The 26,334-nt window shown below is 60.5% G+C and overlaps 2 protein-coding genes across 4 annotated transcripts; both read left to right on the top strand.

Annotated features, from left to right (window-relative positions):
• Positions 1-630: 630 nt before the first annotated feature.
• BSG (basigin (Ok blood group)) lies at positions 631-12,052 on the top strand. 2 transcript variants are annotated; one of them, XM_039386407.1, is made up of 9 exons: positions 631-712; positions 4,599-4,946; positions 6,489-6,645; positions 7,869-7,957; positions 8,391-8,518; positions 8,714-8,987; positions 10,647-10,671; positions 10,989-11,058; positions 11,266-12,052. In XM_039386407.1, the coding sequence occupies exons 1-8, from the start codon at positions 631-633 to the stop codon at positions 11,044-11,046; spliced, it is 1,161 nt and encodes a 386-aa protein (XP_039242341.1). In that variant the 3' UTR covers positions 11,047-11,058; positions 11,266-12,052. The 2 variants fall into 2 exon arrangements, with proteins under 2 accessions (XP_039242341.1, XP_027568915.1); XM_027713114.2 differs by lacking the exon at positions 4,599-4,946.
• A 2,382-nt stretch (positions 12,053-14,434) lies between these two features.
• Positions 14,435-25,677, top strand: HCN2 (hyperpolarization activated cyclic nucleotide gated potassium and sodium channel 2). Of its 2 annotated transcripts, none has more exons than XM_027713155.2 (8): positions 14,435-14,809; positions 20,272-20,695; positions 21,494-21,655; positions 22,449-22,667; positions 22,856-23,002; positions 23,272-23,512; positions 23,690-23,854; positions 23,986-25,677. In XM_027713155.2, the coding sequence occupies exons 1-8, from the start codon at positions 14,664-14,666 to the stop codon at positions 24,936-24,938; spliced, it is 2,457 nt and encodes an 818-aa protein (XP_027568956.1). In that variant the 5' UTR covers positions 14,435-14,663; the 3' UTR covers positions 24,939-25,677. The 2 variants fall into 2 exon arrangements, with proteins under 2 accessions (XP_027568956.1, XP_039242343.1); XM_039386409.1 differs by lacking the exon at positions 14,435-14,809 and adding an exon at positions 14,887-19,498.
• The last annotated feature ends 657 nt before the right edge of the window (positions 25,678-26,334 follow it).

Raw genomic sequence — 26,334 nt, forward strand, 5'->3', positions numbered from 1 at the left:
TTGTCCTGGCACCGGCCCCGCCGTGTCCACAGGATCCATTGTCTCCCCTGAGCATCCCGCGCCGAGGAAGCGCTGCTCGGTTCCCTTCCCACACATCCCGCTGTGCGGGGGGCCCGCGGGCGGCCCTGGCTCACCCCGTGAGCCTTCCGTGAACTCCCGCGTGCCTTCGGCACAGCCGCGGCGGCTCCCGGCGCTGCCCCGGGACTCCGCGGGCCCGAGCACGCGCTGGTTCCCGCACGCCTCTGCCCACGGTGCGCCCCGAGGGGCTCCATGGCCTGGGGTGGGCCGTGCCCGGTGTGTCCGTGGGCTCAGCAGGGACGGGCATGTGTTCGAGCCCCCCCGTCCCCGGGGCAGCACCGGGACCTCTCCCGGGGCCGTCGGCACCCCGCGGGGGCGTGGCCGCGGCGGGACCGGCCCGAACCGGCTCTGCGCGCGGGGGGCGGGGGCGCTCCCTGCACTCTTCCCTCTGATTGGCCGCGCCGGGGCGGGAGGGCGCGGCCGGCCCAGAGCTGCGCTGCGCTATTGGCGGTCGTACTGGTCAGGGGGCGGGCCCGACGCGGGCCCCGCCCCACGTGCTTGCGCCGGCCGCGCTTATAGCGCGCGCGCGGCGCGGCGGGCACGCGTGCGGAGATGGCGGCGGGCGCGGCGGGATCGCGCGCGCTCCTGGCGCTACTTGTCGTGGGCGCGATGGCCGCGGGCGCCGCGGGGACAAGTAAGGACCGAACCGGGCCGAGCCGGGGCCGCGATGGGCCAGGGCGGGGCGGGAAGGGCCGGGGCGGCTCTGGGGAGGGTTCTCCGCCGGGCGGGGCGGGGGGCCCTGCGAGGAGTTGGGCTCGGTGGGATTCCGAAGGGTCCCGCGGTATCCCGGCCCCGCGGGCGAGCTCCGGGCCGGGCCCGGCAGCGGCGGGCGCGGGGGGAGGAGCGGCGGCGCGGGCGCCTGCGGCGGGGCACGTCCGCGGCGGGCGGGGCCGCGCCCGGGCAGCGGGGGCGCCCCGGGGGCTCGGAGCGGGCCGGGGGCGGCCGGGCCGGGCGGAGCTCGGGCTGCCCCGGGCGGTCCCGGGGCTCGGGCTCCCCCGCGCACCGCGTGCTCGCCGCTCTCCATGGCCGGGGGAAGGCGGGGTCCGCTGGCGCTCTCGGCCGCGCGGGGTTGTTTTCTCCTTAGGAAAACCGAGGAATTCTCTTCCCCGCAGCCGCTTCTCCGGTTTCTCGGCTTTAAACCCTAAAGGTGTCCCCGATAATCCCCGGCGCCGAGCGGCGGCTCCGGCAGCCCCACGGTGGGTGATCAAAGCACGTCCCGCAGGGAGGAGCCGGGTCTGCCCCGTGCTGGGGCTTCACCTTTCACGTCCTCAGATTTTGGAGGAGGCCTTGGCAAACTGAGCCCGTGGCCATGGCAAACCCAGCCGTGGTCTGCCCGCAGGACTCCGCAGCTTCTGGATCAGTCCGCTTGCGAGGGGTGCTGATGGAAGAGGCTCAGTTTGATCGCCAGGGGCGGACCGCTGGTCCTGGCTGTTTAGAGCGTCAGGTACTTGTAGGCAGTTTGTGGTACCAGGCTAATTTCACCATAGTAGAACCAAAGACTGAAGGTGAAAGACTGGGAGGATTCCGGAAAAGCTGGGGTATGATAGAAGCGTCTGCTTAAAGTATTTCCTTGCTGCAGAGTTGCATTTTAATTCTTCGGGGCAGAGCCTCCTCCTAAACCTCACAAGTAAAGTTTCATAAACTCATCTGGAGCTGCCCGGGTCTGCTGTATCCCACTCCCTCTGTGGCTCTGTTGGCCTCCTGCCAGGGGACTGGCACCAGTGGGACGTGGAGGAGGCAGTTTCTATCCTTGGTCTGAAAAGCCCCAGAAGGACGAGCTGCCCCGTCAGTTGTGTAACACCCGTGTCCTGCCCGGCCGCCAGGCTCCTGGGCTTGGTGTGTAACAGTGCTGGTGCCTCGAGATAGCAGAGTGGGGGCTGGAAAGCGGGGGTTTGACCTCTCAGCGGTGTTTAGGTTTGTTTTTTACAGAGCAGACTGGGTGGCACCTCACCCTGAGCATGGGTTGGTGTGTGCCTGGACTCTGTGCCCTCAGGAGGAGGGACCCTGACTTTGGCCTGGCTGTGTGAAGCTTAAGGGCAGATTTTGTAGCTGTTAGTGAAAATGGCAGAAAGCGTCAGAGCCTCAACTATCCCCTTCCCAAGCCAAGAAACAAAGGTCAGGCCGAGTGGGAGCACATACCCTGTGGGACAGTGGGGCTCTGGTCAGGCTGGTCTGCCCCAAGGGTGTCCAGGCTGTTTACACCTGGGGACTGGAGAGGTTGTTTTCAGCTGGAAGGTGACTCTGGAGAACGTTATCTGGTCTCTCTGCCTTCCCTGCTGTTCTGCTGGATCAGATACTGCTGCTGTGCCTGGGAGGCGCCGGGGGAGGCTCTGGCTCAGCTCTGTGGGGAATGTCTGGCCTTTGGGAGCTGATTCCAGTCTGCAGCCTGGCACTCTCTGGAAAATGTGTGAGCAGCCCCGATCGATTCCAGTGGGTTGCTGCTGCCTGTGCTCCTGTGCCTTGGGCTCAGCAGGCGCTTTCCCCAGCCTGGAGAGCCTGGGACTGGGATTGCCTGCTCGGCTTTCTGGTGGGAACAGGGGGAACATTAATCTCATGGGATTGCAAATGGTACTCACTGTTGCTGCTACTTGCTCTGGAGTCTTTTAACCTGTCTGAACTGCACGAGGTACCCTCTAACTCAGAGCAAATAACCTTGCACAGCTTATTTTGTCAGAGTACAGTAATCACCTTGTAGCTGTAAAACCCTTGATCTTTACCAGCTCCTGCTTTAATTCAGGCTGCAGTTGGAATGGACAGGCTTGTACAAGTGCTGTGGGCAGTTCCAGGGCTTGTCAGAACAAGGAATCTTTGATCACAAGCCTGTGGTGTGAAAAGTCCCCCACGGCACACAGGTCATTGGTCCTGGGGGTGGAACCCAGGGTGTGAGAGAGCTGCTCACAGCTGATACCCCTGTCCTGTACATCTCTGGGGACCCCTGGACCTCCCACTTATTTAAAATCAGTCAGCCTTCTCCCAAGAGCATCTTGGCTGCATATGAGGGTCCTTTCTCTTTCAGGGATGCTTATTCTTCAAGACTTTCAAAGCTTTAGTATGTAAAGCTAATTTTTCCTTTGAGAAACGTGGAATTGATTTATTTAGGAGTCAAGCTTAGCTTACAAACTGACTTGTATTTTTCTTCAGTTGGAGCAAACTTAGGTTTGTGACACTGATTTGTTTCTACTCTCACATAAACAGTCCTAGAATTTCCTGTTAAAACATTTTCAGGCGTACAAAAAAACCCTCTCCCAAACCCACCTCCTCTGTGCTTGTATGTCATGGTGCATCAGTGGAGGGTTCTGTATGATCGTAAAGTGCTTTAGACTGAGTGAATTAATTCCTGGAAGGCTCTTGGTGTGCAGGGCCGTCCCTTAGTGCAGGAAGGACATGTGGAAAGCTGAGCTTCTTTGGAAACCTGGCTTAGGGTGAGTCACGTAGTGACCTCGACCTGGGCCTGATGGCTTTTCCCGAAGCTTTTCCCACTGAGCCTCCCTTCCTGCCCGCCCTGGGAAGGGCTCCCAGGGCTGTGGGTGCTGCCCTGTGCCTGCCCTGGAGCCTGAAGACATTTGGCAGCTTCGCTTCCCTCAGCACAGGGACTGACCTTTGGACTGGCTGATTGCAGCACTGAACCCCCTGGCCTCTGGCTGCAAGGGCAGAGTGAAAAATCCCTGAATTCCAGCCTGCAGCTGCTGCCTGTGCCTCTGATCTGTTTATTGCTAGTTCAGTTCTGCAGGCTGGTCTTGCCTGAGATGAAAAGTCTGATTTCACTGTTTGTATGACAACAAATTTACATGTTAACCCACCTGGCTCAGGGCGTCTTGCAGACTGCAAGACCTTTCTCCTCCAGCCATGGCACAGCGAGGGGGGCCTGGGCCCCAGCCAGCTCCCAGTTATGGTCAGCCAGCCTTGGGGCTGTGCAGGGAGGGGGAATGGGCATGTTCCTCTCGGGGAGGGGGGCACAGGGAAGCACTTGTCCCATTTTACCCAAACTGACTTGGAGGGGCTCAGTCTGTGCTCTGGCACTGCCACCCTCTCTGCAGCAGGACACGTGTTGGGGTCCCACCACCTCGATGCCCCCCAGCCTTTCGTGGTGACGTGACCTGTGCAGCACCTTGCCAGAGCACGGGCTGGGGACTGTGGAGGCTGCATAAACCCTCACAAAAGAGTCTGGAACTGCAAGTGCTGGGGGCTGTGGAGCGTTGCAGCCCTTGGTCTGCCCCGGAGGCACGGCCGTCCCTCGCAGTAGGTGGGCGATGCTGTGGGTGTCCAGTTTGGATAGTGGCAAACACAGAGTGCTGTTTTGTCTGTGCTGGTTTTGCAGCGGAGCCGCAGGAGATATGAAGTGAACAGCCCTGTCTGAGCCAGGCAGAGTTCAGAGCGTGGAGGGAGGGAGGGTAGGTAGAGTGCGCTGATCTGGAGATGATGTGCAGCCTCTTCTCAGTCGCTGAGGGTTATTTTTGCTTGTAGAAGGTGAATTCTTGCTTTGCACTAACACTTTGCACTAATACCTCTCCAACTCATAGCTGGCTTTATAAAGTCACCGCTGTCTCAAAAGAGACTGACTCAGGACAGCGTGGAGTTGTACTGCGAGGCGATTGGCAATCCCATCCCCGAGATCCAGTGGTGGTTTGAGGGGAACGATCCCAATGAGACCTATGCTCAGCTCTGGGATGGCGCACGGCAGGACCGTGTCAAAATCAACGCCACCTACAACCTGCACTCTACCAGTACCATCTACATCGCAAACCTCACGAGTGACGACTCAGGCATGTATGAGTGCCGGGCTAGCAACGATCCCGACCGCAACCACTTGTCGAAGAGCCCCAAAGTCAAGTGGATCCGTTCCCAGGCGAACGTTTTTGTCATCGAACGTGAGTGGCCACGTCGAGGCCTTGGCACTTGCTCGGACACTGGTGTCTTGAGTCTCCTGCCATGCTCACCCCTGCACCCGTGTCCTGTGACTCCCAAAAGCTCCCCCACCCTCCCACCCCCCGCTGTAGAACTGAGAGACTCCCACCCTCTGTCGACTCCCCACCACCTGTGACTTGACCCGAAATGGCCCTGCTCAAAAAGGGTTGTGGCTTCCCAACCAATTCGCCCTCCGGCAATCCTGCGCCTTTTCCGGAGCCAAAGACCTGGAACCTGCCGCTTATCCCCGAGTGCCTTCGAGCCCTGGTGTGGCCGCAGAATTGAGCCTTGATTCTGCGGTCGACTCTGCCCTAACCACCACTGACCAGCGGCCCTTTCCTGCGGCTCCTACAGCTCCCGCTCCTCTCAGCAGCCCTGCTTTGAGCTCGCTTCTGTGCTGGTGACCCAGGCTGTGGGGAACAAAACCTGCTTTGAGGTCTGAGATGCAACCATTTTTGAAATGGCCGTGTCTGTGTGACACTGAGTGTGATGTCATTGCTTGTCCTGTGGACGTGGCCAGGTTCCCTCTCGCAGAGCGGGCGGGCGAACGCTGGAGCGCACGGACTGCTCTGAGTGATAGAAACCTGGGAGGGAGCTTAACATCCCGGTGAGGTCTTCCCATGAGTTAGATGGGCACAGCTGCCTTCTCAGCAGAAATGTGCTAGGAAATGCAGAACTCCAGCAGAACCTTCTTCCAGTGGAATTTGGATAGGAGGAAAAGCAAAGTGCCTGTCAACCCTGGCAAAAACTCTTCCTTCCAAGGGACGGAGGTTGGGCGGAAGGGTAGGGACCGTAGTGCCACCAGGGCTGTGTAATGGTGCTGCTGGTGGCAGCTGCCTTCTCGGACAGCCTCCTATGAGTAGAAATGCCTGAGTCATCTTATGTTGCTTAATTTACTGCTGCCTGGCACATGGAGGCCCAGGGCCTTTTGGAGTCACGGCTCTGTGTTCTCCCTGGAGTAATTCTGACTAAACCCTTTGGGTTGCCTCAGATGAAGCACATATTGCTGCCACACGGTCTGGTCTGCTGCCCCTTGCAACAGAGGGTCCTGACTGCCCTCTGTGTTACCTGGAGGTGTCTGAAGCTGCTCAGGTGGCAGGAGGTGTTGACATATGAGTGCTCCGGTGGCTCACAGCAGCAGAGAGCTGTGCTCTGCCCTTCAGAGTGACCTTTTCCATTGCTTATTGAGCACTGGGCTCTGCTGGGGCTGCACCCATGGTAGCAACAGTAGAGGCTCCAAGTGATGCAGGACACAGCAGAGGTCCTGCTTGTAGGGGAGCAGCTGCAGGGTCAGCGTTGCTGTCCCAGGTGCACTCAGGCCCAGTCACCTGGTGCTGGGGACTGTCTGCTGCTGGCACTGTCAGGGCTGGTAGGGAACTCTGTATGAAGGTAAGTGGGAGCTGGGATAGACGAGGAGCTGTGGGGTTTGTGTTGCAGGTTCTTGGGCCCCATGTCAGCTCTGCAATACCCTGTGTTAACTTAAATCCAATTCTTTATGAACGCAGGTCCGGACATCAAGGCTCATGTCGCTGAGGATTCTGGCAAGCTGGTCCTCACCTGTAACATGTCTGGGCCATACTCCACCATCAAGGGCCACGAGTGGGTGCATGGGGACAAGGTCCTGCAAGAGGACGAGACCGACAGTGCTTTCACCAGCTACACGTGAGTGTCAGGGCAAGGTCAGAACCTGAGCATGGGCATGTTTTTTCCCGGAGGCAGTTGCTGTTTGCTGTCAACTGGACCCAGGGCTGAGTGCTTGTAGCCCTGCTGATGACAGGCCTTTGGGACTGTAGAGCATAGGATGAGCTGGACAGAGTTTTGGTAAGGCCCAACACTCTCCTTTATGGGGAGGAGGGGACAAAAAGGGGAAGGAAGGGATGGTTTTATGCCACAAATATCCTCGTAGAGCAGTTCTGCTGTTCGTGTTTGTAAGCAGGTGTTCAGCTGGGCTCTGGTTTGTCGGGCACAGCATGTTGGGCCTGGTCATTGTGCCAGAGCTGTTCCCCCAGAGCTTTGAAGTGAGAGGCTCCAGTGCATGTTGTCTCTCCTGGGGGCTTTTTGTGCCTTTCCAAAGTCCAGCTGTTCTCACAGGAGCTGGGTAGCTGCAGTGAGCCGTGGTCCGTGCTCAGTGTGGGAACACCAGCCTTGTTGTGGCAGTGCAGTGAGCTTTCCTTTCCGATTACAGTCAGGCCTGGCTGGCACTGACCCAGCAGCTGTGGAGGCATCATGTCCCTTTGTATGGCAGTGCCGACGTGCCTGTCTCCCCATAGCAACAGGGAGCTGAACAAGGATTAAAGTATTTATAACCCAGCCTCCCTCGCGTGACCTCAATTCCTCAGCTGAGTGGTTTTTGGAAGTGGGAAGCGCCGTGCACAGCAGAACTAACAAACAGCCCCTTGTCCCAGTGCAGCCACGGGACAAACTCTGTGGGCCCCTTCCCTCGAGTGGGTATTACTGAGCAGCAGAATGGATGTTTGTTGCGGGGCTGCATAATCCACTAAATCTCATTGCAGCAGCTTTACAGGAAGGAGAACGGGAGAGTTCTCCCTGTGCTGGGATTGATCCAGAGTAGCCCAGCCTAGATGATCTTTGCCCCTGCTTTGCCCTGTGTTTCAGTGGGCTGGAACAGTGATCTCTGACTTGACAGACCTGTGCCAGATGTGGTGCACGTGAAAGCCTCTTCTGCCCTCCTCAGTGTGTGGGGAGGGGAGAGTGGAGAGTTGGGTTGCTGTAGGTACATGGTGCAGCATAAATACTCTTCTGGAAAGGGAGAAATTTGCTATAGAGGAGGTTGCTGATGCTTATGGATGTCTGATTCCATGGCTCTGGAGGTCGGTGGGTAAGTCAGTTGTGCTGGATGCTTACCTGAATCCTGTTTTTGGTAGAATCGAGGGGAAGATGGAGGAGCACTCTGGCATGTATGAGTGTGTCTACAAAACCAGCCCGGAGATAAGAGGACAAGTGAATATTTCAGGTAACTTCATGTGTTTGCTTCTGGGTCTGAGGAGGGGCATGGGGGAGCTGTCATCTCCTGAAAACTTTGCTGCGGTGTCTTTTCAGCTTCTTGAGGGGCTGCTCCCAGCCCTTACCTGGCTGCAGGGCTCTGTGTGCCGTGTTATCAGGCAATGCTGTGTCTGCAGGGTCCGCTCTTAGATCCTGCATTCCCGTGGGCATGTTCCCACAGGAAAACTGGGAGAAGGATAGTACCTGGTGGACAAATCTGTCTGAGCCTTTCTTGAAGCAGCTTGATTTGCTTTCCCCTCTGAAAATGCCAAAGTAGAGAGAGGAACAGCCTTACTGAGGTCAAGCTTTGGGGTAACTGCCTGATTTTGTGAGGTGTTGCAGAGAGCACAAATCTATGTGATTTCTATAGTGAGCTGTTTGAATTTCTTGTTCTCCTGCTGTAGTTGCCCCCCAGGTGACGGCATACAAGAAGTCTGAGCATGGCAACGAGGGGGACACAGGTGTGCTGACCTGCAAGAATCCCTCTTTCCCCCCTGTCACCACTTGGTCCTGGTCCAAAAATGGTGAAAGTGTAAGTGCTGTGATTTGCTCCTTCTCCCCTTCTGCCAACCCTCCTGCCCAGCACAGAGGTGGGGGAGCTTGTGCCATCAGAATTGAGTCTTTCAAAGCTCAGTGCCCCGGGAAGGAGGATTTCTGTGGGGGTTGGACCATGCACGGTCAGTCAGCGCTGCCCTCAGAGCTCTCTTACTCCTCCTCCTCCCTCCAGGACCTACAGAATGCCTCTGGGAGATACATCATCAAGTCCAGTGGCAACAAGACAGAGCTGCGCATTCTGAAGCTGAACATCGAGGAGGACACGGGCGACTATCGCTGCAATGCCGTCAATTCCTACGGCTCCGGGGACGCCACGGTGAACCTGCGCGTCCGCAGCCGCCTGGCAGCGCTCTGGCCTTTCCTGGGCATCGTGGCAGAAGTCCTTGTTCTTGTCACCATCATCTTCATCTATGAGAAGAGGAGGAAGCCAGATGAGGTTCTTGATGGTAGGAGGTGCCTGGGTTTAAATCTCTGGGGGGAGATCAAGTAACTTGTTGGGTGTCAAGATGGGCTCGCAGGGAACTCTGAGGTCCCCTTGTCAGAGGGGGTTGATTTGAGGGTGGGCGCTTGTGAAACAAGGGCAGTCTGCACCGTGCCACCTCAGACATGAACTGCCTGTAACTGCTGTTTCTGGCAGTCCAGTAGTGAGATGGAGCAAGAGAGGATTCGGTGCAGGTCAGCCTGACCCTTTGCCTCACCAGTACCTCTGCTCCTTGCTCAAGTATTTCCTGTGTCTGCAGGGCTGGGTTTGCTTTGGCAGCTCCCAGTCTGGAGAGGGTGGTTTGTAAATAAGAAGTAGAGCTTTTGTGGTGCTGTAAAACTGTGGGACTCTAAGTAGCTCAGCAAGACCAGGCTTAGCTTGTGTTCAGCTCAGAATGTTTTGGGTCATCAGATCAACACATCCTGGATCTCAAAGCCCAGTACTATCTTTAATCTCTTCTGGAAGCACCAGCTCCTCCCTTTCCTTATCGTGAGGATCTGCATTGTGTCAGCTGGGTCGCCCTTATCTGATCCCGTTAACAATGCAGTGTGAATGCTCAGTATCCTTCCTGCCCCGGATACTGCTGGGCCCCTCAGCCCCCTGAGGAGAGGTGCAGCAGAGGGGCTAAGGCCTAATATCCGTCTTCTGACTGCAGGGCTTGGAATTCCACTCAAGGCAGTTTTACAAGCAGATGTTTTGCCCTCTGACACCCCTGGCTGGTGGAAGGCAGGTGTCCTCTTAAGGAAGTTGTAGCTGCATCTTCCAAGTGGTTCTCTCTCCCCAAAAGTCCCTGTAGCTTTGCCCCTCCTTAGAGGAGGTGACAGTGAGGCCTGTCTGACCCAGTTCCTCCCAGTACTGGCTGAGAACTGAACACTCCTGTCACCTGGGTTGGGATGGGGACAGTCCAGCCTGTGTTTGGTGTGATATTCTTGCTGGTGTTACCTGTCCACTCTTCCCTTCTCTGCTGCTGGGTGCCACCTCACATGGTAAGTAGAAGGTAGTTCCAGCCACGTGTCTGCCTCTGTCCTCTCACCAGCTGTGAGCAGATCCTGGTGCCCAGGGCAGTCCCAGTGCCTGGAGTGTGGGGCTTGGGGTCACTTGAGGGGAACCAGGGCTGTAGAGGAGGCAATGGGGGGGAGCAGAAGGAGATGTCTGGGAGCCTCCTGTTGGGAGGTGGCAGATTGCAGGGAGCTGGTGAAAGGCCTCAGGGCTTGGCACGTGTTGGCAGAGGTGTTTCCTTAGCTGTGCTGCTCAGTGTAGCCAGAACGTGGTGTGCAGTGTTTGTTTTGATATCACAACATGTGGGAAGGGAAAAGGGCTTCCTGCCGCTGCTTAAAGCCCCTATTCCTGAAACATCCTGTTTGGTTTCCCCTTTACCTGCTGTGAGTGTGCTCAGATTTGGGAGCCATCCCAAGTCATGGAGCTGTGGGGGCGGGTGCAGATGGGTCGGGGCAGTGCTGCCATCTCACCAGAGGAGCTGTGGCTCTTTCCCATTTTTAAGTGGTGGTGGGAATGCTGCCTGGAACATAGTCCCCAGTGCTTTAAGAGGAGGCAGAGGTCACTTTGTACGTGCTCTTCCCTGACGCTGTTTGTTCTTTCTTTCCATGCTGTCCCGAATGTGAAGATGATGATGGAGGCTCTGCACCACTGTGAGTACCTTTCCTCTTCCTATTTAGCCAGATTTGTGCTGACAGATCTCATCCAGCCAGGGAATCTGCTCTGAAGATAAAAACTGGCTGGTGTGGGGCAACACTCGGTGTGCTGGGTGGGAATATGTCTCCCCATGGCTCACTAAATGTCCCTGTGTGTAAACCACACGTACCTGGGGTGGCATTGGTGTCTGACACTGCTCTGGGAACTGATCTCCTGCTGAGCTGCACCATCTGTTTGGACCTGTATTACATGAGTGGGCCGGGGAGGGGGGCTTTCTGCTCTCCCTTTCCTCATGTCCATCCTTTCTTCCCAGGAAGAGCAATGCCACAAACCACAAGGACAAGAATGTCCGCCAGAGAAATGCAAACTAGGAGTGGGGCCAGGTGAGTGTCAGGCCTGAGGGCAGAGCCACACCTGGGGGCGAGAGCTGCAGTGTCTGTGTCTGCAGAGGGTCTCTGGGAGAAGCTGAAGCATCTGTGGAGCCAGAGGCTCTTCTGGCCCAGCGTGGGCTCCACCAGCTCCCTCTAGCACAGTGCAGCCCTACTGGTGCAACTGGGTTATCTAACTGGCTTTTCTTTCTCTCCTGCCAGGTGACATGTAGATGAAGAACTCGTCTGGACAATTTTGGTTTCTTCTATTTTTTTGGTAAAATAGCACCACGGAATATTCTAGTGCATCCTTGAGATTCAGTTACTTCACTTTCTAAAGAAACTTAAGTTGTAGAATCTAAAATACACTTCTTTTTTTTTAAAGAGCCATGGGAGGGTTTTTCTACCTGTAAATGTAAATCCCCTGTTCCCGATAGTCTAGGTCCCTGGCTGTCTCTGTCCTGGGTTTCTTTGTGTTGGTACAGAGTGGGGGGGTGGGAGCCACCTTGTCCCACCTGCATGTGGGGGTGAGGGAGGAGCTGCTTTGGTGGCTGTCAGGAGGTGACACGATCTGACCAGAGGATTCAGGAGGGGAGTTCTGTGTTTTTCCCAGTGCATCACCTGGAGCAAGGCTGCACCTGTCCCTGGCAAAGGGCATGTTCCTGGCCAGGCAGATTCCCAGTTAGCCCCTCCTGAGCTGTTCTTGGTTCCTCTGAAACAGGCAGCCAGGAGCAGTTAGAGCTGGACACTGGATAAATGATTGCTGTAACTTATTCCATGGGTGGTTCATGTCTCTGCCGTGGGGATGGGGCAGGGTGAGCTGGGGCTGGGGGTGGTTTGAGTTTTAACTGTGTGCTTGTGCTTGAGCCATCGCAGTGTGTGCGTGACATGGGGGCTTATGAGCAGATGAGTGCTCGGGGGAGTCTAACACCTTTACTGCTGGGTAGCATCGAACTGTTCCATCTGTTAACACTTCACAAATAAAAATGATTCCTCTCTCTTTTTTCCACCTCTGGACTCTGGTCTCTTCCCTCTGGGCTGCCTGACCCTCTGGCTGCAAAAACACGATGCTGTGTCTCAGTTTGGTGCCAGCTTTGGCTGCCTTCTAATTGCTGAGGAGTTGCAGCTTGATGGGTGTAAAAGGCCTCCCTGGAGGGAGGGAGTGGTGCTCCCTGCTCTGCTCCCTGAGGAGCACCGGGCACACTTGCCTGTTTGGGACAGGTCTCGCTTTGCCCTGCTCTGCAGTTCCTCAGGCCTTGTGGCTGTGGGGTCAAGGATCAGCCTCAGTCCCCAGGAGCCCTCACAGGACGTGCTGCCTGTGTGTCTTGTGCTTCTCTAAGCAGGTTTTTTTCCTGCTCTTTCTGGGGCAGGAAAGTGAGCAAAAATGTGAAACCTTTGTGCACAGAGCAGGGCTTGGGGGAGAGGACTGAGGATGTGGTGGTGGAGGTCTCTTCTTGCTGCCAGCCTTGAGCTCAGGAGGCTTTTTGCCAGCATTCCTGCCCCTGCAGTGAGGCAGTGAAGGCCATGGGCTGAAGGGAAGCTGCCATGTGCTCCCAGCTGGCCTAAGGTAACTGTGTGCTCTGCTCCTGGCAACTGGCTGAACCATGGCCGTGCTCTGTAGCCAGACACTTCTTCCTTTTAAGGGCCTGGGAAGGGTCAAGGGGAGAGTGGCTTTGATAGCTAAACTGTGCCCAGAGAACTGCTGGCAGCTTGGAGCTGTGGTAGCTGCATCCCTCCTGTCAGTGCTTCTGCCTCGCTGTGCCATCAGCTGGCCTTGGGCTGTGCGGGCAGCAGGGCTCTGCAGCCTGTAAGTGGGTTATGCAAGGCTTTCACAGCCGGCCTCATGCTATCCTGGTGAAAAATCAATGCATGGCTTAATTTTCCTTGATGAGGATTATGGGTCCTGCCTGACCCAGCTCTTGGCCACAGCACAAAGAACCACTTGTGCCTTTTGTTTGACTGGGCAGGGACGGGGGGGGGACAACAGCCCTGGGAGCTGGGCAGGGGGTGGAATGGCATAGTGCTGCTCTCTGCTGGGCCTGTGGCAGCTGCCCCTGTGAGCCCAGGCACGGCCCTGCCGTGGCCCAAGGACGGCCACGTGGAACCCTGCACAGGGACGGCACAAGCAGGCCTTGGCTGCAGTGCCCCTTTCTGTCCTGGGGAGAGAGTTGGTGCTCTGGGCACTGCGGGGACCCCGCTCAGCCCCTGCCTCCTGACGCCTTGGCTCCAGCATCTCCAGCCTCCAGTTCAGCTTAAGCTGCAGCACCGGTCTCTCCTCTGGGCTGGGGGCAGCTGAGGAGCTGCAGTGCTGTTCTCCGGGGATGGTTTGGAGAAATGGGCTGTTCTTGAAGGCAGCCGTGCCAAGCCCGGGGAGTGATGTTACAGAATGGGGCCCCTGTGGCCCGCAGCGCAGCTTTTGGGGTGTCTCCGCCCGTGGGGTCCGTGCAGGGGCTGCAGCTGCCCCGCCCCGGGCACGGCGCTGGCTCCGGGACGCGCTGCCCGGTGCGGTTCTATCCCGTGGCACCAGGTGGTGCCACCGCCGCGGCCTCGCTGCTCGCCCGGCTCCGCCACCCCACGGGGCCCTCCCAGAGCCGCGGCCCCAGGGTGGGGCGGCTCCGGTCCCGTGTCCGGCTGCTCGGGGGTGCTCGGAGCTCACCCGGGCTCCTCGTCCGGCGTGCCTCGACGCCTCGCAGCCCGGGGGAGCCGCAGCGGGACAAGCACGTTCCCGGAGGAGAGGGCAGGAGGTGCCGGTCCCTATGCCCTGTTCTCTGCGCCCAGGGCATCGGCCTCGTTGGCGGGTGTCCGCTGCGGTGGGGTCCAGCTGCGGCTGCTGGCCCTGTCCCGGGGTGTCAGACCGGGGGCTTCATCCCTCGGTCTACCCCGGGGGTTCCTGCTGCCCGTGGGCTCGGTGCAGGGGGCTCAGCGCTGGAGCGGTGGGCACCAGGGGCTGTGGGAGGGCGAAGCCCCCGTGCCTAGCGCGGAGGTGGTGTCCATGCCCGCCTCGGGCAGCGCTCCCTTCCCGGCGAGGCGGCTGGGCCGGCAGAGCCCCGCGGGGGGAGCGCCCGGCCCCGCACCGGGGACTGTGCTGCCGGGGTCCGGGGCTGTCGGGGCTCAAGGTGAACGATCCGTCCCGGTAGCCGGTCCCGCCGGCGAGCGCTGTGCCGGAGGGGGGAGCTGCGGAGCCGCCCGGCCCCCGGCCCGGCCCCGCTGCCCGCCCCCGGCCCGCCCCGGCCCGCCCCCGCCGCGGCGGCGGGTGCCACTGTGCCGCCGGTGGCCTCGGCGGCGGCAGCGGCGGCGGGATCGGGATCGGGATCAGGATGCGGGCGGGCCGCGGCGCGGCGGGCGGGGAGGCGGCGGCCGAGGAGGAGGCGGCCGATGCGGCCAAGCGCGGCGGGGCGGCGGCGACTGGACGGGCGCGGGGCCGCGGCGGGAAGGGGTCCCCGAACGGCGAGTGCCGTCGCGGGGACCCTCCGCGCAGCCCCGGCCCGGAGCCGCCTCGCGAGCCCAAGGTCTCCTTCTCCTGCGGCGGCGGCGGCGCGTCCCCCGGCGGGGCCAAGGCAGCCGAGGAGGGCGCGGGCGAGGATGCGGGCGAGGAGGTCCGCGGGAGCCAGGCCAGCTTCATGCAGCGGCAGTTCGGGGCGATGCTTCAGCCCGGCGTCAACAAGTTCTCGCTGCGGATGTTCGGCTCGCAGAAGGCGGTAGAGCGGGAGCAGGAGCGCGTCAAGTCGGCGGGGGCCTGGATCATCCATCCCTACAGCGACTTCAGGTGCGGCGGTACCCGCGGGGCTCGGCCGCATCCCGCATCCAGCATCCTGCGGGGGCCGGGCATCGGGCCGGGCCGGGGAGCAGGGCCGCCGGTGCGGCCGGGCCGAGGGCACCTTGAGCCGCCGCCGGGCGCGGGAGGGGCCGAGCCAGGCATCCCCCTCCCCAGCGCTGCCGAGCCAGGCATCCCCCTCCCCAGCGGAGCAGCCGCCGCCCCGGGGATGCCGGGAGCACTCTCAGTGCCCGGGCAAGGGCGTCCCCTCGTCCTTCCCGGAGCCTCGGCAGGCTCGGCCCCCCTTAGCCCCACCGGGCCTTGGCTCTGCCCCTGGAGCACCCTGCGGTTCGGGGTCCCCCTCCCCGGGGAAGTGCCAGTGCTGGGTGGGGGGGATGTGCTGTGCCACTGCCAGGCAGAGCGTTGTGATGATTCCCCCTCCCCCATGGAGGCCTGATCCTGTCCCTGGGGTTCAGCCAGTTTGAGGGGGATTCTTCCCACTTCTGAGAGGACTTGAGTCCCCAAGATCCAGCCTGTGTGTCTTCCAGGTGAGGAATGGCAAACCCAGGAGAAAAGCTCTGCAGCTCCATCTCCTTCCTGGCCCACGAGCCCTGGGGAGCTCTGGAGTGGCAAACATTTCCCTAGTCGTGTGAAAGCTGCTGGGAGGGAGGGATGGCTGGCTGCACTGTCGGGGGCAGGCAGCATCGCACCTTGCAGGGATGGAGGGGGGCCGAGACCCTGCTGGTATTACTAGTGAGCCAGCGCTGGGGCTGAACCAGTTGGTTCAGTGACCTCAAAGGGGCTGGGGGAGCCTTCTTCCAGAGGCCACTGGGGCTCAGGGGCTCAGCTCTGAGTCATTTTGACTCTGCTGGTGCATGGTTTGGGGCAGCTCAGGGGAGGGTTCACTGGGTGCCTGGGTGGGGGATGTCCCTGAGCCAGACCTCAAATTCTGTTCTCTCCTAACACTGACGAGTCTCCACAGCATAGGGCTCCCTGAGGCAGGTGGAGGTGGCCATGGGCTCAGGGCAGGGACCAGCACTTGCATCTCCTGCTGCCGCCCTCATGCGCTGCCCTGGGCTGATCTGGCATCTTCCAGAGGAGCAGTTGGAGGCCCTCGGCCTCCCCCTGGGGCTGCCTTCTTGCACAGGGTCTTGCGCCCTTCCACACTGTGGCTACACAGTGGAGCTCCCTCCTCGTCTCACTGGCTGGGCATCGAGTTCTGCTGCAGGGCCGGGCTGAGCAGTGTCTGCACCGCCTGGTCACTGCTGGTCCTGCAGTGGAGGGAGCTCCACTGGCCCTGCTGTGACAGAGCAGAGGTGGTGGTGCCAGGTAGATCCTGGGGGACTGGGCCTGTCTGCACTGCCCATGCTGCTCCTCACCCTCAGCAGCTGTGGGCTGTTGCTGGGGCTGGGAGCAGAGTGACCCCCGTGCCTGCCCCAGGCCAAAGCCTGCCCAGCTCCTCTGACCTGGCAGAGCCGCGGTGCTGGAGGCAGAGTCCACGGTGCTCCTGAGAGCAGGGTCTCCCTGCAGTAAGCTTGCAGTGGGCTCGAGGCCTCAGAGGCTTCTCCAAGGTCCAGCAGCATTGTTCCCTGGACTGGTACTTGCAGCGAGCAGGCGGGTGCCAGGGTGACCTTGGAGAGTCACCCTGACTGTCCTGCCCAGCGCGGGCTCCATCCTCCTGGAGCCGCTATCAAGACTTGAAACCCATTGGGGCAGAGTGTCTGCCTGTGTTTTGATACTGGAAGTGGCGTAGGAGAGTTCCCTGCCCAGCGGGGAGGAGCTGCAGGCAGAGCCACGGCATCCTCCAGCTCCACAACCATGCTCAGGAACAGGATCAGCCCACGTGGGGCTGAGCCTGGGCGTGAGGAACCCGCTCTGCCTGTGCATGTTGGGGACGTGTCCATCCGTCCCACGTTGTCCTGCCTTAAAATAATCAAAAAGCATTTATCCAATAATGATAATGGAGCGTGACCTGGTCGTGTTTGCCCTGCAAAACCCATTACCCATCTGCATCTGTGATATCATTTCATAATCATCGTCATTTAATGATCCTGACTTCTCATGGCAATGGCACTGCCATCGTTCACCCACAATTCAGGACACATTTGCTCCAGGAACCGAGGTTGCTATTTACATAAATATTGAATGACGAGGAAGCAGCCAGGGCGGCTGGTGAGATCCTGAGCTGCAAATCTGATAAAAGAGACCTTGTAAGTGTGTGCTGGAGCAGGGCCACATCCTTTTGGGTGCTGGGCAGTGGTCGTTGGTGGCTTTGCCAATTCTGGTCTCTGTTTTGGGAGGAACAGCCCAGCCAGTGCCAACTCCATCGCTTCTGTTGTGGTTTCTGCACCAGCCCCGAGGAGCTGCTCTGGGGCTGTGGGAGCTGTGCACAGCCGGTGATTTGGGGATGGTGGCAGTGCCCATCACCCTGTGATTGCTGAGTGGCTGTCCAGGGGCTACACTGGCATCCCCCAGTGCCAGCCTGGCACCCACAGCCTTCTATGAGACTGGGTTGGGACCAGGGTTGGGGCTGAGCACGGGGTTCTCACTGCTGGTGCATTTCTGTTGCAAGAGCTGCTCTCACAACTGAATTGGGGGCAAAGATGATTCCAGAGCACATGTCCCTGGTGCTGCTTGGCCAGAGACTTCCTCATCCAGGGTTGAATGGTTTCAGGGGCTTTCCCTCTGCCTGCATGGTGCCACTGTGGGGGCTACTGAGCAGAGGGACCGGGCTTGCCAGCTGCTCTTGCTCCTGATGGATGTGCCAGCACTGCCACTGGTCCTGATGTTCCCATTCCCTCTGGTCAGGGTGTTGGGGAGCTGGACCCTTATTCTGCAGCATCAGTGTGGGGCAGTCGGACCTGGGAGTGCTGAAAGCCATCACTCGGTCACTGGGGAGGAAAGGCTGGGACTGGCTGGGGGGATTGTGAAGGTTTGGGTCCTTGAGCAGTTTGCAAAGCCTTTACCCCCCTCCCCAGGAACTCCCAGGGTAAAAGGCTTTTCCAAGAGAGAGCGGCACCAATCATTCATCACAGCTGACTCTGCTGGGATCTGGAGGTGCAGATGATGTTGGCCACCACTGCTCTCTCAGCTCGGGCAAACTTATGCCATTGGCTTTGTAACACACTTCTCATAGCAACCTCATTTTTAGGATATGAGTATTTAGTGTGAGTTTGCAAAGTGCCAATCCTGTGCTGATTGATCCTGCACTGATCCTGTGCTGCTCCTGCCCACCAGGCAGCCTGATTGTTTGCAGCTGGGCCTCGTCAGGGCTGAAGGGCTCAGACCTCAGGGGATCCTCCTGCAGAGGGGGGTCTTGGGGAGCTCCATACTGCTGGGCAGGCTGGCGCACGTGCAGCTCACTGCCGGGCTACGGGATCGGCATAAAGGGGTGTCGCTGGATTGTCTCCAGCAGACCCTGGAGCTCTGTGTGCTGCCAATGAAGTTGAGCAGGGACCACCCTGGCATACCTGCCTGTGCCCCCCTGTATGGCTCGTCCCCAACTTGTATCTTGCCCAGGACCTCAGAGCAGCACCACCGTGCCAGGCGTTGGGCGGGTGACAGAGCGGAAAGGCGGCAGCCCCCGCTCGTGGGGGCTTTGGGCACCTCCTGTCATCATCACTGTCATACAATTGGGTCAGAAGCAAGGGAGGGATGTCAAGGATCCTGATTAATTTGTTTTCAGATATTTTTAGTAGCCTGGATTGGATCTTTTCTTCCATGCACATGAACCCTCCAAGGAAGAAAGCGTTGGCATCGCACCCCGGTCCCCGGGGCGATTGCACAGGGTCAGTTGTGTGCGGTGGGGGAATCAGGAGCAGTTTATCTTTTCTCTGCAGGCTGAATTCTGCCCTGGCTCAGCCAGATTGCAAAGGAATTGGAGCCAGAGGAGAGTTTTGCCCAGCTGGCGAGGTTATTTAATCTTTGTTCTTCGCAGCTTTGCATGGCTAATGCCCCCGTGGGACCTGCGCAGCACAGCAGGGTCAGTCAGAGTGGGAGCTGCCAGGGGTCTGGGGACAGATCCAGCCCCACAGTGACTCTGCTGACTCTGGCATCTCTGGCAGGTCGTGCTGTGTGTGGGAGCCTGGGGGTCTGGCCAGGCCCACCACGGCCATGGCCTCGCTGCCTGTTTGGTGCCAGCAGCTGAAGCTCGGTGTAGGGGTAGAAGGGGGGCACAGTTCCTTTGCCGAGGGTGCCCTGGGGACCGCCCTGGTGTGAAGTCATCGTTTTGCAGCGGTGACATCACTCACAGTTGCCACAGCAACACCTCACATGGGGAAGGTGTCATTGGAGAAAGGTCAGGAGCTGGGATGTTCGGCTCCTGGTCCTGCGCTAGTCTGCGCAGTGGGGGGGACCCGGCCCATCGCCCCTTTCTGTGTGTGGGGGGGTGTCTCCCCCTCGTCCCCCCACCCCAGGGCACCGCGTGCACGGCACGGCGATGGCACCCCCTGCCCATCATTCCACAGCTCTCAGAGACCCCTGCCTAGGTGGGCTGAGCAGACGTGTGGGCGAGGGTCCTGAGTGTCCCTGCACGTGCACTGAGGAGCATCCCCCCCCCTCCTGCCCCCCGGCCAGAGCAGGGAGGGCCGAGGTGGCCTCCACGCCATCCTGCCACGACAGAGCTGCTGTGACCTTGCAGATGCTCAGAAAGGTCGTCGGTGGCCCAGGAGAGGGGACGAGGAGAAAGGGAAGAAGAATGGGGTGAGCCGGGAGGGGGCGGAGGGGCCGCGCAGCCCAGGCAGGGGCGGGGGCAGGGGCAGAGGCGGCCGCCCACCCACTCACCGCCCCCGCGTCTGGCCGGGGCTGCGGGCGCTGCCGCCGCCAGCTGCAGCCGTACGTGCTCCGCTGCACCGGAGCCGCGGCGGCTCCTTCCATCGCAGCCGCGCTGCGGGGACTGACGGGCAGCCCCACCCTGGCACCCCCCAAATCGGGACCCCAGCCTGGCCCGGGGGCGCGGAGTAGGGTGGCCCTGACTGTCCCTGTGGACTGACCGCTGTCCCCCTTCTGGGAGCAGGAAAGGGGGGGACTGCTCCCACCAATCTCCCGTCCTGCCTTCACCTGTGACGTAGAGTGATGCCGATGGTCTGGGGGACTCCTCAGCCCACGGGCTTCCCCGGGGCAGCTCGGCCGGAGGGTGCCCCCCTCCAGTGTTTGGCATCATCATTCTCCTCTCCCCCCATGACCTGCTGCCTCCGGCAGCCCAGTGGGAGCCTCCAGCCTCATCCTGCACCTTCCTCTACACCTCAGTCAGGGGCTATGCTGGTTGCAAGATCACCCCAGGGACAGTCTGGAGAGGGGGGAGCAAGGTGTAGTCTCTGGGGAGAGGGAGGTTCCTGTGGCTGAGGTGTCATCACACTGGCAGCACCCCAGTAGCGTGGGTCCTGGAGGGCAGGGCACTGTGGCCATGTCCCCTCGGCATGGGGGGCAGCTATGGGGCACTGGTGACACCCCCCCTCCATCTTCTCACTCCCCAGATTCTACTGGGACTTCACGATGCTGCTCTTCATGGTGGGCAACCTGATCATCATTCCTGTGGGCATCACCTTCTTCAAGGAGGAGACCACAGCACCCTGGATCGTGTTCAATGTGGTCTCTGACACCTTCTTCCTGATGGACCTGGTGCTGAACTTCCGGACAGGGATTGTCATTGAGGACAACACGGAAATCATCCTGGACCCTGAAAGGATCAAGAAGAAGTACCTCAAGACCTGGTTTGTGGTGGATTTTGTCTCCTCCATCCCCGTGGACTATGTTTTCCTCATTGTGGAGAAGGGCATAGACTCGGAGGTCTACAAGACCGCCCGTGCCCTCCGCATCGTCCGCTTCACCAAGATCCTCAGCCTCCTGCGGCTCCTCCGCCTCTCCCGGCTCATCCGCTACATCCACCAGTGGGAGGAGGTGAGAACCTGCTCTGGGGCCTGCTGGCAGCACTGGGATGGCTGGAGAGAGTGGGAGCTGGAGGGGCCCCTGCGAGAGTGGCAGGGCTGGGGGCTGCCTGAAGAATGGACAGGGTGGAGGGGATCTGCAGGGCTCTGTGTGGGGCCATTGGGTGGATGTGACCCTTCCTGGAAGGTTTGGGGCATCTCTGGGCCATGGTACATCACTCACCACTGGTGACAGCATGGCTGGCACAAGCTGGCACACCATCCCCTGCTCCAGCAGCAGGACCCTGTCACCCTGCTCAGCTCTGTGCTGCTTGCCTTGCTCCCCACTGGCTCCCTGCCCCTCCAGGAGCTTGGGGAGTGCCAGGGAGGGTGGCAGGACCCCTGGCCCTTGGGGTCCCCAGTGCAGGAGGCAGGGTGCACTCGGGGCCGTGTGGGCTGTGAGGGGACGTGCCTTAGAGTCTGGAGGGGACGTGCTTGACTTTGCTACATGGCTCTGGCCCAGACTCTGCACTCAGTGCCCTGGAGGCTGCCCCACTCCCTCCTCAGTGCCCTATTTGTCTCTCCCTGAGCATCTGCTGGTGCTGGCTGATGCTCATCAAGGCTCGTGGCCATCACCGCTTCCTGGGCGGTGCGGGGGCATCCCCATCCCACCAGCTGTGAATAGGCAGGTGGAGCAGAGCAGCCTCAGGGCCGGAGCTGGGCCAGCCATGGGAGCTGCTTCCATCAGAGGCCATGAGGGTCAGTGCCTTGAGCAGGGCTGGGCAGTGGGGGAGGGTCCCCACATTCACCTGCTGCCATCCCACCCACCCAGATCTTCCACATGACCTACGACCTGGCCAGTGCAGTGATGAGGATCATCAACCTCATTGGCATGATGCTGCTGCTCTGCCACTGGGATGGCTGCCTCCAGTTCCTGGTGCCCATGCTGCAGGATTTCCCCCAGAACTGCTGGGTCTCCATCAATGGGATGGTGGTGAGTACCATCCACCCCCTAATACGCTCCTGCCTGATCCCCTGGGCCCCCACCCATCCTCCTGTCATCTGGCCTCCATGCACTGACCCCAGGAGATGCCATCCCCCCGCTGGCCATGGCTGCAGTGCCCTGTGGTTTACAGGGCACCCCACAGTGTGCAAGGCACCCGGTGCCGGGTGCTGACGTTGCTCCGGTGAGGTCTCGCAGGACCTGGAGCAGCGGATCGATCCGGGCGGGAGGAATATGCTGACATTGGGCTCTTGGTCCTGTCCCCTGCCGCCTTCTCCTGCTCATTAGCCATAAAGCTGCTATTAATAAATAATGTGCCCTGTTTCTAATTGCTCTCTCTCAGCCCCACAGCCTCCTGCAAATGGCTCTTCTCCCTCTGTCTGTCTCATCCTGTTCCATCAAGTTTCCATCTCTGCTCCGTTCCCTCCCGCCTGGCTTCCTCCTCTTCCTCCCCTGCCTTCTCCTTCCCTGACTGCTCCTCCAGGGAAGTTTGAAAAGTTTGGAAAGTTTGAAAATTTGCTTTTCAACAAATGCCTGTTGCTGAGGGCTGCTGAGAGAGGCAGGCAGAGAACCAGGGCCGTGGCCTGGCAGGGGCCAGGGCGCTGTGCCCTCGGGCGCTGCTCTCACACACACACAGGCACACACAGACACGCAGACAGACACACAGACAGACACACAGACACACACAAACACACAGACACACACACAAACACACAGACACACACAGACACACATGTGCAGCTGAGCACCAGCACGGGCTGAGCCGCCGTCCCTGTTGCTGCAGAACGACTCCTGGAGTGAGCTGTACTCCTTTGCCCTCTTCAAGTCCATGAGCCACATGCTCTGCATCGGCTATGGGAAGCAGGCTCCCGAGAGCATGACGGACATCTGGCTGACCATGCTGAGCATGATTGTGGGGGCCACTTGCTACGCCATGTTCATCGGCCACGCCACCGCCCTCATCCAGTCACTGGACTCCTCCCGGCGCCAGTACCAGGAGAAGGTAGGACTGGGCCAAATGGGACCCACGGCTTCTGTCCTGAGCCCAGCTGGCACGTCCCCTCCTGGAGATGCAGCCAGGTGGGGTGAGTGTTCCTGGTTGGGAGCAGGGATGGGGAGGTGTAGTGAGACTGGCCCCATGGAGTGGGAATGTGTGTGTGGGGTCCCAGCTAACACCACCTCTCCCCACAGTACAAGCAGGTGGAGCAGTACATGTCCTTCCACAAGCTGCCCGCCGACTTCCGCCAGAAGATTCATGACTACTATGAGCATCGCTACCAGGGCAAGATGTTTGACGAGGACAGCATCCTGGGGGAGCTCAACGAGCCCCTGCGTGAGGTGAGGGCTGGAGAGCTGGGTGTGGGGGATTGCTCCCCCAAAGGGAGGGACCCCCTGCTCCATGCCATGCGTCAGGGAGTGGTGTGTGTCCCGCTGGCTTCTGCCGTGCACATGCTTGGGGTCAAACACCTCTTGCTGCAGCTCTGCAGCTCTGAGTACGTGTCCACGCAAGATCTGTGTGCCAGGGTGTCCGTGAGCCTGCTGGTGGCGGGCAGCATGTCCCTGTGGAAGTGTGTCCCGGCCTCCTGTGCTCACCTGCTTCCCCACAGGAAATTGTCAACTTCAACTGCCGCAAGCTGGTGGCCTCGATGCCGCTGTTCGCCAACGCAGACCCCAACTTTGTCACGGCGATGCTCACCAAGCTGAAGTTTGAGGTGTTCCAGCCGGGTGACTACATTATCCGTGAGGGCACCATTGGCAAGAAGATGTACTTCATCCAGCACGGGGTGGTCAGCATCCTCACCAAGGGCAACAAGGAGATGAAACTCTCTGATGGCTCCTACTTTGGAGGTGAGCACTTGCAGGACTGAACCTGGGTACCCTCTTGGGGTCAGTGAGAAGTACTGGGGCACCTGCCCTGTCCTGGGGCATCCCCCATGTGGTGGTTCTCACCCCTTGCTCCTGGTTTGGCCCCATTTTGTTCTCACTGGCGGTGTTCTGACCTTGACCCCGGCATTTTCCACGCAGAGATCTGCCTGCTGACCCGTGGCCGGCGCACAGCCAGTGTCCGTGCAGACACCTACTGCCGCCTCTACTCGCTCTCAGTGGACAACTTCAATGAGGTGCTGGAGGAATACCCCATGATGAGACGGGCCTTTGAGACCGTGGCCATTGACCGCCTTGACCGCATTGGTAGGGCACGGTGGGGTCTGGAGGGGAAGAGGGGTGTCCCAGTAGAGGGAACAGCCATGACTTGCATGGGAAACCAGCGTAGTCCCAGTGTGGGACTCATGGTATTCCCTCTTCTGGCCCCCTCCCTGCAGGGAAGAAGAACTCGATCCTGCTCCACAAAGTGCAGCACGACCTCAACTCAGGTGTCTTCAACAATCAGGAGAACGAGATCATCCAGGAGATCGTCAAGTACGACCGGGAGATGGTGCAGCAGGCAGAGCTGCAGCAGCACACAGCTATGTACAGCCCCGTCCAGCCCCAGGTCACCTCCGCCATCGCCACTCTCCAGCAAGCCGTTGCCATGAGCTTCTGTCCGCAGATGGCGAGCCCTCTGGTGGGCTCCATGGCGCTGGGCTCACCCCGCATGATGCGCCGTTTGCAGTATGCCCAGGCCATGCCCAGCCCCTTCGCTGTCTCCCCCGTCCTGCTGCAGCAGAGCCCCCCGCCGCAGCCACAGCCCCCGACGCCCCACACCAACCCCTCGCCCTCGCAGGACCCGGTGCAGCCCACGGCCCTGCCCACCTCCACCAGCGCCTTCGCCGCGGCCTCGGCCAGCCCGCCGACCCAAAGCCCGCTGGCCAGCCGGACGTTCGCCTATGGAGGTGCCCCGGGGCCGCTGGGATCCCAGCTGTCCCTCAGCCAGCAGCCAGCACCTGGCTCTCCCCAGCGCCTGGCTGCCCACAAGAGCACACAGGCGCTGCACACCAGCAGCCTCAGCCAGGATTCGCGGCCCCTCTCGGCCTCGCAGCCCTCCCTGCCCCACGGGCTGGTGGCTGGCAGCACCCAGAGCCCTCCAGCCTCTGCCCGCGAGTCCTGCACCTCCATCAGTGGGGGCCCGGCCACTGCCTCGCCGGGCCCCGGGCCCCCAGCCGGGCTGCGGGGCCAGGCGCCCTCGCGGGGGGCTCCCGCCCACCCGGCACCCGCGGGCCCGGGGCTCACCCCGCCACCCACCCTGCCGCAGGACTCAGCGGCGGCCCGCAAGGATTCAGCGGCCAGCACGCCCGACACGGACCCGGCCAAGTCCAGGCTGTCTTCCAACTTGTGACCTCCGCGCCAGGCACAGGGACGCGTGTGCGGGAGGGGCTGCGCGGGGAGTCCCATCTCGCCTCGTGTCCACCCTGTGCCGCGGGGTGAGGGCCGCGGCCACCCCACCGGCTGCCGCCCCCCGTTGTGGTGCCAGCCCCCCTCCCCGGCTCCCTCCTGCCACCCGCTGCAGAGCGGGGCAGCTGCCGAGGGTGGGCACGGGGCTGCTGCACCCTGCGACACCGCGGGGTCACCGGGTGAGCCCCCGGCTGCGTCATCTCCGACCAAAGTCTGGCCCTGTCTCCCGCTCCCCACAGCGAAGCCCCGTTGCCCCTCGGCCTCCCTGGCTGCCCATAGAAGCCACAGCTGCATCCTCGCCATGACCAACTCTGTGTATGATATCTATGACCTGAACACATCCCTGTGTGTGTGACCCACAGGACACCTCCCGGGGCTGTCGGCACAGCCCTGGCGCCGCGTGTGTCCCTGCACCCCTCCCACAGACCCAAGGTGAGGGGTGATGGTCCAGGACTGGAGGTAAGTTGCAGGGGGTCTGAGGGATGGTCGCCCTGAGGCTTGTAAGCACCCATACACTGTCCCCCACCCCAGGGCTGGGAGTGAACGCGGCCCCATGTCCTCGTAGGCAGTGCTAGGATGGAGGCAGACGCTGGAGCCCAACCCCAGAGTCCTGGGGCTGGGGAAGGCACCCACTGCGTGTACCAGGTGTGTGTGTGTGTGTGTGTGTATGCGTGTGTGTGTGTATGTGTATGTGTATGTGTGTGTGTGTGTGTGTGCAGGGCTGTGTGTGCAGGTGTGTGTGTCTGCACATGTGTGTATGTGTGTGTGTCTGCACGTGTGTATGTGTGTGTGTCTGCACGTGTGCCTCGCTGCCTCGCACTCTGGAGCCCTCCACACTGAATGTACCGCGAGTGTGGGGCCCGTGCCAGCCCAGTACCCTGTGGCTGAGCAGCCGGAGGGACAGGGCCCCATTCCAAGCGTCCACCTTCCCATCCAGCCCATCCTGTGCAATAAACGTCAGCAGCTGACAGAGCTACGCACGACTCCGGCTCTGCTTCTTCGCCACCGTCCCTCCCTGCCGCGGCTCCGGCTGCTCCCGCTCCTCGTCCCTGGCCCAGGGAGCCTGAGCACTGGGCACAGTCCCAGCGTGGGCTGTGGGATGCAGCTTTGTCCTTTGAAGAGCTGACTCCCTGCCAGAAAAGCGACAAGGTGAAAAGCCTCCTCCCAGCAGCTTTCCCCTTGCTCCAGCAGCAGCCAGGAAGAAGCTGGGAGCAGGCTGGGACAGGAGACTGTGGGTACAGGGTGCAGCCAAGAACTGGACCAAACACGCAGCTGCAAGATGCCAACCATCTCCAACACCACCCCAGTGGAGAGGAGGCCTGGGAGGTCACCGTCTGGGG

This window comes from Pipra filicauda, unplaced genomic scaffold (genome assembly GCF_003945595.2).
Source record: "Pipra filicauda isolate LSUMZ 115617 unplaced genomic scaffold, ASM394559v2 scaffold482_size497672_pilon, whole genome shotgun sequence".
In the NCBI taxonomy this organism is placed as follows: Eukaryota; Metazoa; Chordata; class Aves; order Passeriformes; family Pipridae; genus Pipra; species Pipra filicauda.